The sequence below is a fragment of the Cebus imitator genome, unplaced genomic scaffold, assembly GCF_001604975.1.
Source record: "Cebus imitator isolate Cc_AM_T3 unplaced genomic scaffold, Cebus_imitator-1.0 Scaffold407, whole genome shotgun sequence".
NCBI classification, from domain to species: domain Eukaryota; kingdom Metazoa; phylum Chordata; class Mammalia; order Primates; family Cebidae; genus Cebus; species Cebus imitator.
Genome location: NW_016107722.1, coordinates 1,651,679 through 1,666,791, shown reverse-complemented (window position 1 = coordinate 1,666,791; position 15,113 = coordinate 1,651,679). Strand labels below are relative to the sequence as shown.

Genomic DNA, 15,113 nt, shown 5'->3' with positions numbered 1-15,113 from the left:
TCTCACTCTGTTATCCAAGATGGAGTGCAGTGGACAGATGACAGTTCACTGCAGTTTTGTACTTTGGGGCAAGTTATCCCGTCCTGGGCTTAAGTGGTCCTCCCACCTCAGGCTCCTGAGTACCTGAGACTACAGGCACATGTCATCACGCCCAGCTAATTTCTTTTTTAAATTTTTTGTAGAGGAAAGGTCTTCCTTTGTTCTCCAGGCTGGTCTTGAATTCAAGCAATCCTCTCCTGCCTCGGTCTCCCGAAGTGCAGTGATTACAGGCATGAGCCACCACACCCGGCCTTGCTTATGTATTTTCATACCATTTCTTCCCTTGTCCCTCTGTAATGTAATCTCCCTGAAGGTACAGGCTGTTTTTTTTTTTCTTCCTAGCTTCACCATGTTGGCTAGGCTGGTCTCAAACTCCTGACCTCAAGTGATCTGCCCACCTCTGCCTCCCAAAGTGTTAGGATTACAGGTGTGAGCCATCATGCCCAGCTGAGGGTAGAGACTTTGTCTTATTTATCATAGTATCTCCAGTACTTAAGATGTGTTTTTCCAAGGCCCTAGAACAGTGCCTGGCACATGGAGTATAATATAGTAGTTCCCTCCCACCCCCTTATTCAGTTGCCCAAAGTCAACTGTGGCCCAAAAGTATTTAATGTAAAATCCCAGAAAAAAAAATTTGTTATTTTTAAAATGGATCCTCTTTTTTTCACTCTGTTGCCCAGGCTGGAGTGCAGTGGCACAATCCTGGCTTACTGCAACGTCTGTCTCCAGGTTCGGGCAACTCCCCTGCCTCAACCTTCTGAGTAGCTGGGATTACAGGTATGTACCACCACTTCCGGGAAATGTTTGTATAGTGTTTCGCCATGTCAGCCAGGCTGATTTTGAATTCCTGGCCTCAAGTGATCTGCCCACCTTGACCTCCCAAAGTGCTGTTATTACAGGCGTCAGCCACCAAGCCTAGCTGAGTACAATGGATGTTGTTCTCAGTATCATGATGAAATCTTGCACTGGCCTGATTGTCCTGCCCAGGGACATGAATTATTTTTTGTCCAGCATTTCCATGCTATACATGTTACTTAGTAACCAACTGGGTTATCAGATCTACTGTGTCACTATTGCAGTGCTTGTATTCAGGCAACCCTTACTTCACTTGCCCCAAAGTGCAAGAGTAGTGAGGCTAACATGTTATTGTAATTGTTCCTTTTTTTTCTTTCTTCCTTTTTTTTCTTTTTTTGAGATAGAGTCTCGCTCTTTCGCCCAGGCTGGAGTGTAGTGGCACGATCTTGACTCACTTCAACCTCTGCCTCCCTGGTTCAAGCAATTCACCTGCCTCAGCCTCCCGAGTAGCTAGGACTACAGGCACATGTATACAAAAAATACATAATTTTTTGTATTTTTAGTAGAGACGGGGTTTCACCATGTTAGCCAGGATGTCTCAATCTCCTGATTACATGTCTGTAATCCCAGCTACTCGGGAGGCTGAGGCAGGAGAATTGCTTGTATCTGGGAGGTGGAGGTTTCAGTGAGCCAAGATGGCACCACTGCACTCCAGCCTGGGCAACAGAGTGAGAGACTCTGTTTCAAAAAATAAAATAAAATAAAAAATAAAATGTAAAATATATTTTAATTCAGAATTTATCCCATGAACGTCTTACTTTTTCATATTGTAAGTTGAAACAACTAATTGAGTCATGCTTCCTAAGGCCTTCTTATTTTAAAAATCCATCCTGATTATTCAGTGGCATTTTGGATATTTTGAGTAATTCATCTGTGCTAGAATACATATATTTATTTTTATAATTATCTATTGCTTATAGCAGCTATGGGATGAGCCAAGTAATGGGTCTGAATTTGGAAACAAGGTCAACATAACATTTTTAGGGTCACCAAATGACTGTCCGGAAGTAGCTCTGAAAACAAAAGCTGCTTTTGGGAGAAAGAAGCTCATTCTTCTTCCTGTGGTTCATATGTCAAGAAATTATACCATAGCTCATTCCATTGCCAAACCAGAAACTTTGAGGTCATAGCATTGGCTCAACCCATAGATGAATGTTTCAAGGAAGCCTTCTGTAGCCCCCGGCTGAGTTAGGGCTACCATAATGCTTATAAAAAGTATTATGGTAATACTGTGGCACTGTGGCTCACGCCTGTTATCCCAGCACTTTGGGAGGCCGAGGCAGGTGGATCACAAGGTCAGGAGATTGAGACCATCCTGGTTAACATGGTGAAACCCCATCTTCTACTAAAAATGCAAAAAATGAACCTGGCATGGTGGCATGTGCCTGTAGTCCCAGCTACGTGGGAGGCTGAGGCAGGAGAATCGCTTGAACCCAGGAGGCAGAGATTGTAGTGAGCCGAGATCGTACCACTGCAATCTAGCCTGGGCAACAGAGCAAGACTCCATCTCAAAAACAAAAAACAAAAAACAAAAAAGCAGTAATCATGTTGTAGTCTCATTACTGGTTGATTATAGGTTTCTTGAAGATGAAGATCATATATTCCTTTCTTTGTTCGACACTGAGTAGTACAGAGCTTGACAAATATGTAGGTGGTCAATACATATTTGAATAAATACATAATTGAATGAATATGGCATTATATGATATAACATGACATTAGTATAGCTGGCACAAATTAGAGTAAGTTCAATCAGAACAATTTCAAGTAATTCCCCAAAAGGAAGTAGCCAAGAGAGAGTTCAGGTCTAGTCACAGTTACTAGAAACTCATTCATTGGGAAATCAGTCTTAAGGGGCAAGAAATCTAGTCTTTTCCTTCTCTAGAAGGAAAAGTTTAATGGGAAAATAATGCAAAGAAGAGATACTTCCCTTCTCAGAAACTTTTATTCTGTTGGTGAGGGATAGAGGCATTGGAGTATGAAGGAGAGAAACAAGAGGACAGAATTATGCAAATAAATACATTAAGAAGTATTCATTAGCTAATTTTAGAACAAATCCAGAGTAGCTTTTAATGTGATATATTTATTTTGTACCTATTTCAAAACACATATTTTCAATCACAATTTCATGTAATTATCTTAAAATTAATATTTCTTTATATTACCTTCACATGCAGAAGTTGGTTGTCAACAGCTATGAGCTGATTAAGATTCTCCAGTATTTCTAAGTCTTTAATGTCATCAATATTATTATTGCTGACATTCAATATAGAGAGGGATTTCTGTAAGAAAAATAACCAAGTTAGCATTAGTAAATAGTCTAAATACCATATATAGGAACCAGAAATACTAATCCTGGAAAAGTTTAAGCTTGATCAGTTTAGGTTGTTTTGTTCTTTAGGCAAGAACATCAAAAGCCATGAAATTCTTTTTGTTGCATTTTATTTTTCAGGTGGAAGTTTTAGAATCATAATATATCATATAACTTACTCTTTCTCCCTATAATTCCTCCATAAGTCATATTTCCTTTTCCAAGATACAAAATAAATGTATAGAATAAAGAAGCCAAGAATAAAAAAACAAAGAAAGAAAAAGATGCACCAACAAACGAATAATACAATATAGAAAAAATGCTTACTGTGGCTTTAGCAAATTATCATTTTGTGCTAAATACTAAGATTTGTACTTACATAGGGGCTGGGTGCGGTGGCTCATGCCTGTAATCTCAGCACTTTAGGAGATGAGGCGGACGGATCACTTGAGGTCAGGAGTTCGAGACCAGCCTGGCCAACGTGGCAAAACCCTGTCTCTACTAAATATAAAAAATATTAGCCAGGCATGGTGCTGTGCACCTGTAGTCCCAGCTACTTGGGAGGCTGAGGCAGGAGAATCGCTTGAATCTCAGAGGCAGAGATTGCAGTGAGCAGATATCATGCCTGGGTGACAGAGCGAAACTCTGTCTCTAAAAAGATTTGTACTTACATAGGAAGAAACAGTTTTTGTCTTTGTTTTGCTAAATAGGAAACATACCAAGAACAAAATAATATCTGGTTTTTATTTTCCTCTCTACCTGTCTTTATGGTTTTCTCTTGACAATCCATATGTTCAAACTAGTTAAAATAATAATTAGCTAATTACCAGGAATTTCAGTGTTGCTGTAACACTAAATCAAAGTCATCTTATGAGGCTTAGGAATATCTACCAAGATGGAGTCAACCATTGCTTCATGGCCTTTTGGCTGAGATCAAGTGTAGTATCTGTTTTTATTAGTTTAAGTTTAAAAAAAAAAAAAAGATGGAGGCATCCATCATGCACAGCCAATATTTAGAAAAAATATTTCCTGATACTAAAGTATTGGGGGAACTACCTCTTAATTTTTATAAATTTGGGTCAAAATCCATCCACTATCCTCTATTTCTGGGCCCTCTAAAATAAAACTGATGAGTCTGGGCATGGTGGCTGACGCCTGTAATCCCAGCACTTTGGGAGGCCGAGGTGGCAGATCACTTGAGGTCAGGACTTTGAGTTCACCTGGCCAACATGGTGAAACCCCATCTCTGCTAAAAATACAAAAATTAGCCAGACATGGTGGCATGTGCCTGTAGTCTCAGCTACTTGGGAGGCTGAGGCAGGAGAATTGCTTGAATCCGGGAAGCAGAGGTTGCAGTGAGCCAAGATTATGCCACTGCACTCCAGCCTCAGCGACAGAGCAAGACTCCATCTCAAAACTATTTATTTATAAATAAATAAAATAAAATGGATGAAATCTGTAAAACAACTACCATGTCCCATTTATGTCTCCTGCCCCAGATTTGAAGTTAGCCTATCCCCACAAGTCTCTTGTTTTGAGGATTAGCAGGAGCCTAAGTGGTACCCTTTGGCTTCTCAATTTATTGTAGCACCTCCATCCAATGTAACTGGTTGTCAGGCGACACAGTTGGAGCCACAACCCCAGGGCTCCCAGGCCTACACAGTTCTGATGAGGTAGAGCTGTATGTAGTGCAACCTACAATCAAATCAGGATCCTGGGAGGAAACAACTTATTATTACAATGGCTCTCTACTAGATTGTTTAAAAGTTTCCAAATAATTGCACATTCCTCTTCCCTTAGCCTTTTTCCTAAAATTTAAAATGTTGAGCCATGATAATCACCAAGGTCCACATTATGAATGAATGAACATCTGTATTAGAACTTCAGTTAACATATCTTTTAACACTCTTCTTTTCTTCCATCCAGTTACTGAAAGAGGCAGATTTTATTATCCCACTTCATAAATGCTAAGTCTCTGAGATTGCACATGAGAAAATCAGCTTCGGTGCTCAGATATGCTCTGAGCTGGCCATATAAACATGCAGAGTATGTACAATGTCCAAATATACCTTCACTGTATTCTTGTTTCATTATAACTTGTTAATCACTATTATTCCTCGTCAAAATATTCAGATATGAACTTACTGCCAGGGAATGAAGAGTTCTTGGATCAAACAGAAGCTTTTCCCCAAGGGGAAGCCTCTGACTCTCAACATGAAGCTCTCTTAGTTCTCCTAATCCTTCTAAACCTTCTATGACAGCAATGTAATTGCCTCCCAGATACCTGTAAAACATAGACACAGTTCTAAATAGCATTCTGGGAATGTCGTGGTCTTTATTAAACATGACAAAAGTGTAATAACAGAACCACTGAGCTGAACAAAATTATAAATGTAGACTATTATGTTTATATTGAATCTATGAAAGGTTGGTTTACTTAAATGAGAACAAATTATATTCTTACGCTTAATTTAGTCTAAAAATGCGTTTCTTTTTTAAAAAGTGAGCAAATTGTAATAGTTATTAAACTATCTACCAGGGTTCTTTATATATCACCTAACATATGAAGAGCCCTGGTAGATAGTTTGATAATAACCATTTCTGGGTTGTAGGTTTAAAAAATGAAGATTTCATGGCTAGGCACAGTGGCTCACACCTGTAATCCCAGCATTTTGGGAGCTCAGGAGTTCAAGACCAGTCTGACAACATAGGGAGATCCCATCTCGAAAGAAAGAAAGAAAAAGAAAGAAGGAAGGAAGGAAGGAAGGAAAGAAAGCCAGCCAGTCATGATGGTGCATGCTTGTGGGAAGATTACTTGGACCTGGGACGTCAAGGCTGTGGTGAGTCATGATCATACCACTGCACTCCAGCCTGGGTGACAGAGCGAGACTCTGTCTCAAACCAAGAGATAAAAATAAAAATGAAGATATCTGGGCCTAACCCCTGGAGAGTCTAATTTGGTTATGTAGTTTGGAACCCAGTGCTCTGCATTTTTAATAAGAATTCACCAGCCAACTCTTGTGTCTGAGGCCTTTAGCCCATTCTTTGAGGAGCGTGGTAGTTATTCCAATCTGGGGAGATTGGATCCACCAATCTTCATTGCCTAATTATAATCATTATAGGCATGATCCACCATGCCCAGCTACCAGTTACATTCCATTATATAATTGGAAGCCATCTAGATATTCAATGCCTTTTTACAATCAAGTTTACATCAATAGGATCAATTATATGAACAGATGGTATGAGATGTGTGATTCTGAAAGGCACATAACTCATCTGGGTTCCATGGAAATTTCTTTCATCAGTTGAGCCTACATGGGGATGTTTTAGGTATCCCTATTAGCCCTAAGACAACCACTCCCTACAATGAAAAGTATATCAAGCTTAACAAAACACAAATTATTAAGCATTATATGTGTGAAATGATTTATTTCTTGTTAATAATAGTACAAGAGAATAAAAACTGAGGTCTGTTCCACAAAACCCATGTGGGAATCGTATGGGTTTTTTCATATGAGTATGAAATCATATTGATTTCATATTCAATTTACTTTTGGAATTTAATGCAAAAAATGGAAATGCCTGCATGCAAAATAATTTAAGTACTATAATCATGAAAAACAGATACATTTAAAAAAAATAAAAGCACTTACAGTTTTTCCAGTTTCTTTAATGACCTGAGATTCTCTATACATGAAATACAATTGTTTTGTAGGTATAAGTGGGTCAGATTTGTGGCATAATTCAGGTTAGTGATTTGACTAATACAGTTATCATATAAATATAAAACACTAAGATTTTTGCAAAGAGAGAGGTCTTCCTAAAAGGGAAACAAAAACATGTCAAATGTAATTTCTCCTGAAAACTTAAAAGTTAGTTTTTAAGAAAAATTTTCAGTTGATCATTCTGCAAATTTCCCTAAAGTTAATATAAGAACAGTATTTCTCCATTCTTAGCACAGTTAAAACAAGACTAGAATGATTACAAAAGAAATTCTAGACTAGATTGATTACAAAATAAATTCTGTAATTTTTTTCTTTTTTTTTTTTTTTTAACATTTCAAGTCTCCTATCAATAAAATTGTAATTGTTAAGATTTTCCCAGTGCAAGCAATTTTCCCTGGAAGCAATCAGGCTCCTCTGGAAGTTGAAGCAAATTATTGTCTCAACATTATAAATAGGGTTTAATGTTTATTTAGGATTGGAAGTCAACTACTATGGCTTATAATATTGAAAATTGGAAGTCATCTAGATATTCAAGAATCATAGATTAATTTTTTAAAAACTATGATAATGATATCTAAAGGAATACTGTAGAACCATTAAATACCTTTTGTTTCTTCAGTAATATCTAATACATAATTAAGTGAAAATCATAATATATAATTAAGTGAAAATAGTACATTCAGTATGACCCACTATTGTGAAATTATATGAATAAAAGACTGAAAGGATATTACCTAAATGTTAAAAGTGATTGTGTCTGAACAGGATTACATTCTTTCTTTTTATGTGTATTTTATATGACTAAGAACACCAATTACTTTTTTTTTTTTTTTGAAACAGGGTCTCACCCAGGCCAGCATGATCATGGCCCACTGCAGCCTCGACCTCCCAGGCTCAGTTGATCCTTCCATCTCAGTCTCCTGAGCAGCTAGAACTACAGATACACACTACCAGGCCCGGCTAATCTTTAAAACTTTTTCATAGCAATTGGGTCTCATTTGGTTGCCCAGGCTGGTCTCAAACTTCTGATGTCAAGTGATTCTCCCACCTTTGCCTCCAAAAGTATTGGGATTACAGGTGTGAGCCATTTCCTCTAGATTTTCTGGTTTGTGCATATAGAAGTGTTCGTAATAGTCTCTGAGGATCTTTTGTATTTCTGTGGAATCAGTTTGCCATTTTCTGAGTGTGACCATATGGAGCTTCTGCTTTTCTTTGTTAATCTAGGTAGGAGTTTATCAATCTTGTTTATCCTTTCAAAAAACCAATTTTTTTTGTTTCATTGATCCTTTTTTTTTTTTGAGACGGAGTTTCACTCATGTTACCCAGGCTGGAGTGCAATGGCGCGATCTTGGTTCACTGCAACCTCCGCCTCCTGGGTTCAGGCAATTCTCCTGCCTCAACCTCCTGAGTAGCTAGGATTACAGGCACGCGCCACCATGCCCAGCTAATGTTTTGTATTTTTAGTAGAGACGGGGTTTCACCATGTTGACCAGGATAGTCTCAATCTCTTGACCTTGTGATCCACCCGCCTCGGCTTCCCAAAGTGCTGGAATTACAGGCTTGAGCCACCGCGCCCGGCTCATTGATCCTTGCATGTATTTTTGAGTCTCAATTTTGTTTAGTTTTGCTGTGATTTTAGTTATTGTTTTCTTCTGCTAGCTTTGGGTTTAGTTCTCATTTATCTAGTTTCTTTAGATGCAATATTAGATTGTTAATTTGAGATCTTTCTAATTGATACAGGCATTAGTGCTATAAACTTTCCTTTTAGCATTGCTTTTGCTGCATCCCATGTATTTTGATATGTTGTGTCTGTTTTCATTTATTTCAAATAATATTTTGATTTCTGCCTTAGTTTCATTGTTTATTCAAAAGTCATTCTGGAGCATGTCATTTAGTTTCCATGTAATTGTGTGGTTTTGAGAGATCCTCAGTATTGATTTCTATTTTTATTTTACCATGGGCTCAGAATATATGCTTGGTATGATTTCAATTTTTAAAAATAATTTTTGAGACTTTATGGCCAAGCATGTGGTTGACCACATGTTCCGTACGCAGCTTTATCAGCATTTATCTTGGTGATAACATGGATTCCATGACAAATGTTGATGGTACAATTTTTATGTTTTAAAAGTGGGTGGTTTGCTAAGGAAAATATGAAGAGAGCTGGTTTCACTTTTAGTGGTTGTCATTTAATAAAGTGAGATGTGGGGCTGGACGTGGTAGCTCATGCCTGTAATCTCAACACTTTGGGAGGCAAAGGCAGGAGGCACACTTTACCCCAAGAGTTCGAGTCCAGCCTGGGCAACATGGCAAAACCCCATTTTTACTAGAAATACAAAAGTTAGCCAGGCATGGTAGCACATGCCTTTAGTCCCAGCTACTTGGGAGGCTGAGGTGGGAGGATCACTTGAGCCTGGGAGGTGCGGCTTCAGTGAGCCGTAATCACACCACCATACTTTAGCCTGGTTAACAGAGTGAGACCCTGTCTCAAAAAAAAAAAATAAATAAATCAAGTGAGATGTGAGAAGGAATTTTTCAATTCTTGAAATGCATATAGGGATAGTCTTTATGCCTAATCAAGCCTAAAACACTTTTTTTTTTTTTTTTTTGAAGGAGTTTCCCTCTTGTTGCCCAGGCTGGAGTGTAATGGCATAATCTTGGCTCACGGTAACCTCTGGCTCACTGCAGCCTCCGCCTCCTGGGTTCGAGTCTCCTGCCTCAGCGTCCTGAGTAGCTGGGATTACAGGCATGTGCCACCACGCCCCACTAATTTTGTATTTTCAGTAGAGATGGGGTTTCTCCATATTGGTCAGGCTGGTCTCGAACTCCCGATGTCAGGTGATCCACCCGCCTCAGCCTCCCAAAGTGCTGGGATTACAGATGTGAGCCACCGTGTCCAGACTAAAACACTTTTTTAAAAAGAGATATGTGTTACATATAATTAAGCCAGCTATTAGAATAATGGTATTACTAAACTATGTTACTAACTTTTGAAAATTTTTTAGTTTTGCAGTTTTCTTTTTTCCTGCTGCCCCCAAGTTTTGCAGTTTTTATGACATGTTAGCAAGTTTTTATGGTGGAACTTTTCTTTACTGACAGGTGCATTCCTTGTAAAGGTTCTCGGTTTCCCCCAACCCTTCCACGCCCTGCTGTTGCTATATTATCCTTTAAGCTTCCTTACTGTCAGATTGCAACAGATAAAGGACAAATGGAGGTATGTGGAAGTCTTATCTTAACACTTTGAATTTGTTAATGCAGTACCTGTGATACATACCCTTTAAAATTGTCATGGTGGCCAGTATTGGATATTCATTACTGTGTAATTACATAAATAGGGGTAGCAGGGAGGAAGGAGGACTGCTTATGATCACCAGACCACCTGATTGCCATCACTACTTCTAGGAACTTTGTCTACTAAGTAAATGGGTGTGACTGTTAGGGACCCACTAGGCAAAGACTTACTCTCAGGATGAGGATATCCCTGAGAATAAGTGCCTCCATATATTTTGTGCCATAGGCACCTGGCTTGCCTGACCCTAGTCCTAGTCCTAGCCCTGTGTCATCAATTGTCATCAGAAATATTGCAATTAGTTACTCTAAATAAGAAATAAATTAACTTTTAAAAAGCTAGTTTACCAAGTTCTCTGAGCATTAACTGTGATAGCTAGGAAACTGTATTAAATGCCATATTCCTCCCCAACCCCCATTTTTAAGGATAGGAGAAGAAGTTAAGCTATAGTATCATACTAGAATTTGAATTGTAAACTTGTAGAAAGGACTTCAGAAAATTTTATTGAAAACTGGTGTCTTAAATATTTAACGCTTCCCTCATATTAAGGTGATAGTTGTCCTTAAGCAATTTTATTTCTTTTGTAGGAGCAGTTTTGGCGTTCAGTTACATTTCACAACCACCTTGATTATTTAGCTAAAAATGGTTATGAGTATGAAGAGAGCACTAAAAATCAAGCAACAAAAGAGCAACAGGAACTTTTAATGAAAATGCTTGCGGTTAGTAAAATAAATATACTGAAAACATTAAAGTTAAATGCTTTTATGTAGGTTGAATTTCTTAAAGGTTTATGCATTAGGACTGAGTCCTACAACCTAAGATTCTTAAGTTTTGTCTGGTGGTGTTTTCCCCCTTAAAATTCTATTTTCTAGTTGATCTTGCAGTTAAAATATTTAAAACATTACCTTGTAGCTAAGATTATGTGCAGGAATAAACATCTCTGAGGTTACTTCCCTTTTGCTTTTGCTTATCAGTCCGTTTTAACAGGCCCTCCAGGTGACTGAGAACCACTGCTCTGGTTTCTATTATTATTTTACAAAGTGTGAGTGTAGACTGTCTTTTAATCTTCAGGACTTGGCAGTCTTAAGAACTTTGATCAGGTTTTTAGATATGCCTGCCTTTTGTCATCCTCTTTGGGTTAGGCAGCTGTGTATGGTGACAGTTTATTTGTGGCCAGCCACCAGGCTTGGTGTGTAGAATATTTAAGTACATTTATCTTTGGAGCAGGGTGTCTTAAAGTTCCTGTGCTTGTGTCTCCCCTCAAGGTTGGTTTATGGAAAGGAGTACGATATCATTTCTTATCTGTTTGTCTTACACTAGACTTTAAGCCTCTGAAGGCAGAGACCTGCTTACTGCTGTATGCCAGTTATTGACATGGTGCTTAACACATAATAGACTTCAATATTTGTTGGCAGAGTGAATGGTCCAGACTTTTCATTTTAAAGTTGCAGAAAAAGGGTTCTTAGAGAAAAGTGGTATATGAGACCACAAAGCAAATTGCAACTCTTTCTTTTTTCTTTTTTTTTTTTAAGATGGGGTTTCACCGTGATGGCCAGGCTAGTCTTGAACTCCTGACCTCAGGTGATCCACCCACCGCAGCCTCCCAAAGTGCTAGGGTTACAGGCATGAGCCACCATGCCCGGCTGCAACTCTTTCTCTTTAAAAGGCAGTACTTACTACGGTCACCTTTATGTAACATGGCCTTAAGTTTGGTGTTAAGAAAATTCAGTTTATTGTACAATAAGTTTTATTCCTTTTATAAAGTGTTGCTTGTGGTCCAGGAACCAGCAGACTTTTTACTTTGTACAACACATGTAAGGAAACATGTTTCGTGTATTTACTATTTAGCCTTAGAGGAGCTTTTCCTTGTGGCAGTGTTTCTCAATAGGGGACTGGTGTCTTTGGAGATTGGTGAGTTCTTTAGCATTCCTGGCCCCCAGGCAAATGCCTTTAGTTTAGCATAGTCAGTGTGAAAATCAAAGTATTCCTTTTTATTAATAAATGCCCCCTAAGGCAGAGTACCATCCTGATTAAAAAGTACTGATTAGATGTTCAGCTATAGGAGCTAAAGGAAAAGAAAAAAAAAAAAAGCACTGATTAGAGATAAATGATACTAGATATCTTGAAAAGGACATCCAGGTGAATATCTAAAGCTTCTGTGCTGAGGGATCAGACCTGGAGTATCTAAGGCAGAAAATAGTTCTATGAATTAGGAAACCCTTAGTAATCGTCAAAGTACCAATTTTTCTCAGTTTGTTGGTTTTCTTTTTTGTATTTTTTAGAGACAGGGTCTCACTCTGTCACCCAGGCTAAAGTATTATGGCAAGATTGTGACACACTGTAGCCTCAACCTCCTGGACTCTAGTGTTCCTCCTGCCTCAGTCTCCTGAGTAGATGGGACTATAGGTGCATGCCACCACACCCAGCTAATTTATTTTTTGTAGTTACAGGGTCTCACTGTGTTGCCCAGGCTAGTCTCAAACTCTTGACCTCAAGCAATCCCTCTGTCTTGGCCTTCCAAAGTGCTGGGATTATAGGTATGAGCCACCACACCTGGCCCCCTTGAATTTTTTTTTTTTCCCCTGAGACAGTCTTGCCCTGTCACCCAGGCTGGAGTGCAGTGGCACGATCTCAGCTCACTGCAACCTCTGCCTCCCGAGTTCAAGCAATTCTCCTGCCTCAGCCTCCCGAGTAGCTGGGATTATAGGTGCATGCCACCACATCCAGCTAATTTTTGTATTGTTAGTAGAGACAGGGTTTCACCATTATGACCAAGCTGGTCCCCAAACTCCTGACCTTGTGATCCTCCTGCCTCGGCCTACCAAAGTGTTGGGATTATAGGTGTCAGCAACCGAGCCTGGCCATACCCACCATTAATTGTAAGGTACTTTCCAATTTTGGAGATGTTAAAACTTGTAAAAATGTGCGTCTTAGAACTGGTAAGATACAGTAGCTAGAAAACTATTTTCTGAGTTTTATTAGTTTCAATGTCTTTAAAAAGTTTTACTTAATATGATTTGATTTTTTTTTTCCTTTTTGGATTAGCTTTCTTGTAAACTGGAGCGGGAATTTCGTTGTGTGGAACTTGCTGATCTAATGACTCAAAATGCTGTGAATTTAGCCATTAAATATGCTTCTCGCTCTCGGAAATTAATACTGGCTCAAAGACTTAGTGAACTGGCTGTAGAGAAGGCAGCTGAATTGACAGCAACCCAGGTGGAAGAGGAAGAAGAAGAAGATTTCAGAAGAAAGCTGAATGCTGGGTAAGAAATAATTCAGTTGTTTGAATTTTCCTTTACTCTCTTGAATGTTAAGTTGATCTTTGCATAGCTCTTTATTGAATAATATTATTTTCTCGGCATGGTGGCTCACACCTGTAATCTCACCACTTTGAGAGGCCAACGCAGGCAGATCACAAGGTCAGGAGTTCAAGATGAGCCTAGCCAGGATGGTGAAACTCTGTCTTTACTAAAACTATAAAAATTAGCCAGGCATGGTTGTGTACACCTGTAAATCCTAGCTACTCAGGAGGCTGAAGCAGGAGAATTGCTTGAACCTGGGAGGTGGAGGTTGCAGTGAGCCGACATTATGCCACTGCACTCCAGCCTGGGCAACAGAGCAAGACTTTATCTTAAAAAAAAAAAAAAGTATATGTATATAATTTTCTCTTAGTTACAGTAATACCGCTACAGAATGGAGCCAGCCAAGGTTCAGAAATCAAGTTGAAGAAGATGCCAAGGACAGTGGAGAAGCTAATGATGCAGAAAAACTGGAAATACATAAGCATGGTGAGAAACACTGTCAAGCCCATAAATGATAAGAACTATCATGGAGGTGGCTTTTCCCATTTTACTTGACTGAGGGAAATTGAATACTCATACTTGTTTCAGACCTCTTTGCTATCTGGTTGTTGAATATTGAGGATGACTTTATTTTCCCCATTTATATTATATTGCTTTATTTTAATCTGTAGGACAGAACTCGTTTCCCAAAAGTACAGATTCCTCTGATGTTTCACCTAAGTCAGGTGAGAAATATTTATAAATTTGCAATATCAAGGAAATTTTGCAAGTCATCTATAAAGTGACACATCTACTCAAATACACCTTACCACTTAGGGCCATTTTGTTTTTGTTTATATTTTTGTTTTTTTAATCCCAGATGTTGTTTGTGAAGCTGTGGTCATTTAACAGATATTTATTAAATGCCTATTGTGTGTCAGGCATTTTACTTAATGGTGGATACAGAAGTCAAATAGACGTGCCTGGTTGATTTATATTTTAATGCTATTTCAGCCCAGCTGAGAAGACAGATGTTGAAGATCTTGGTATCACTAAGGAAACATGCAGGATATTGGAGAAACAGTTGAAAGGAGTTGTAAATAGTTGCCTTCAGGGAGTGGGCCTGGGAGATAGAGAAGGTTAGAGTAGGGCCCTGCTGGCCCTTTTTGGGTTAGGGACCATAAACCTTATAGCACCATTTGACTTTTTAAACTGTGGACATATGTTACTTTGATTTTAAAAATTAACTTTAGAAACATGTAGAGTATGAAAAGAGCATATAACACATAGCTGTCATCTCGTCAGTGGTGGAGGATGGGTAGGGACTCCAAGGCAGTCCTCCTGGAGTGTTTACAGCAGAGACCTGAAGGATGAATAACAGTCAGCAAGGCAAAGGTGCATGGGAACAGGAGCAGAGGAGACGCATTTGGATTTAAGGAACAGTATGTGTGAAGTGAAGGCTGCAAAAAGGTAGTGTGAAAAGCTCAGAGAGCAAAGAGAAAGTGGTGCTGAAGGGTTTTGGAGTGATGGGCAGGAGCCAAGTCATGCGGATCTATGTAGTCCATATTAAGGATTTTGGTCGTGTTTTTTTTTTTTTTTTTTTTTTTTTT

At 38.8% G+C, this 15,113-nt stretch overlaps 2 protein-coding genes and 1 pseudogene across 2 annotated transcripts in view; 2 read left to right on the top strand and 1 right to left on the bottom strand.

The window, feature by feature from the left end:
- Positions 1-9,000, bottom strand: part of PPP1R42 (protein phosphatase 1 regulatory subunit 42) — a 58,467-nt gene extending 49,467 nt beyond the window's left edge. The window contains exons 1-4 of the mRNA XM_017509124.2: positions 8,971-9,000; positions 6,862-7,028; positions 5,351-5,489; positions 3,060-3,176 (exon numbers count right to left, since the gene is read on the bottom strand). Of these exons, the coding sequence (XP_017364613.1) occupies positions 3,060-3,176; positions 5,351-5,489; positions 6,862-7,028; positions 8,971-9,000 (453 nt within the window). The remainder of the gene's footprint in view (positions 1-3,059; positions 3,177-5,350; positions 5,490-6,861; positions 7,029-8,970) is intronic.
- Positions 4,113-4,266, top strand: LOC119468290 (annotated as a pseudogene).
- Positions 9,001-10,003: 1,003 nt separating the features above from the next.
- The window catches only part of LOC108289619 (WD repeat and HMG-box DNA-binding protein 1-like), a 19,048-nt gene continuing 13,938 nt past the window's right edge, over positions 10,004-15,113 (top strand). The window contains exons 1-5 of the mRNA XM_037731573.1: positions 10,004-10,147; positions 10,810-10,941; positions 13,268-13,485; positions 13,895-14,010; positions 14,196-14,249. Coding sequence (XP_037587501.1) covers positions 10,007-10,147; positions 10,810-10,941; positions 13,268-13,485; positions 13,895-14,010; positions 14,196-14,249 — 661 coding nt within the window. The 5' untranslated portion in view covers positions 10,004-10,006. The remainder of the gene's footprint in view (positions 10,148-10,809; positions 10,942-13,267; positions 13,486-13,894; positions 14,011-14,195; positions 14,250-15,113) is intronic.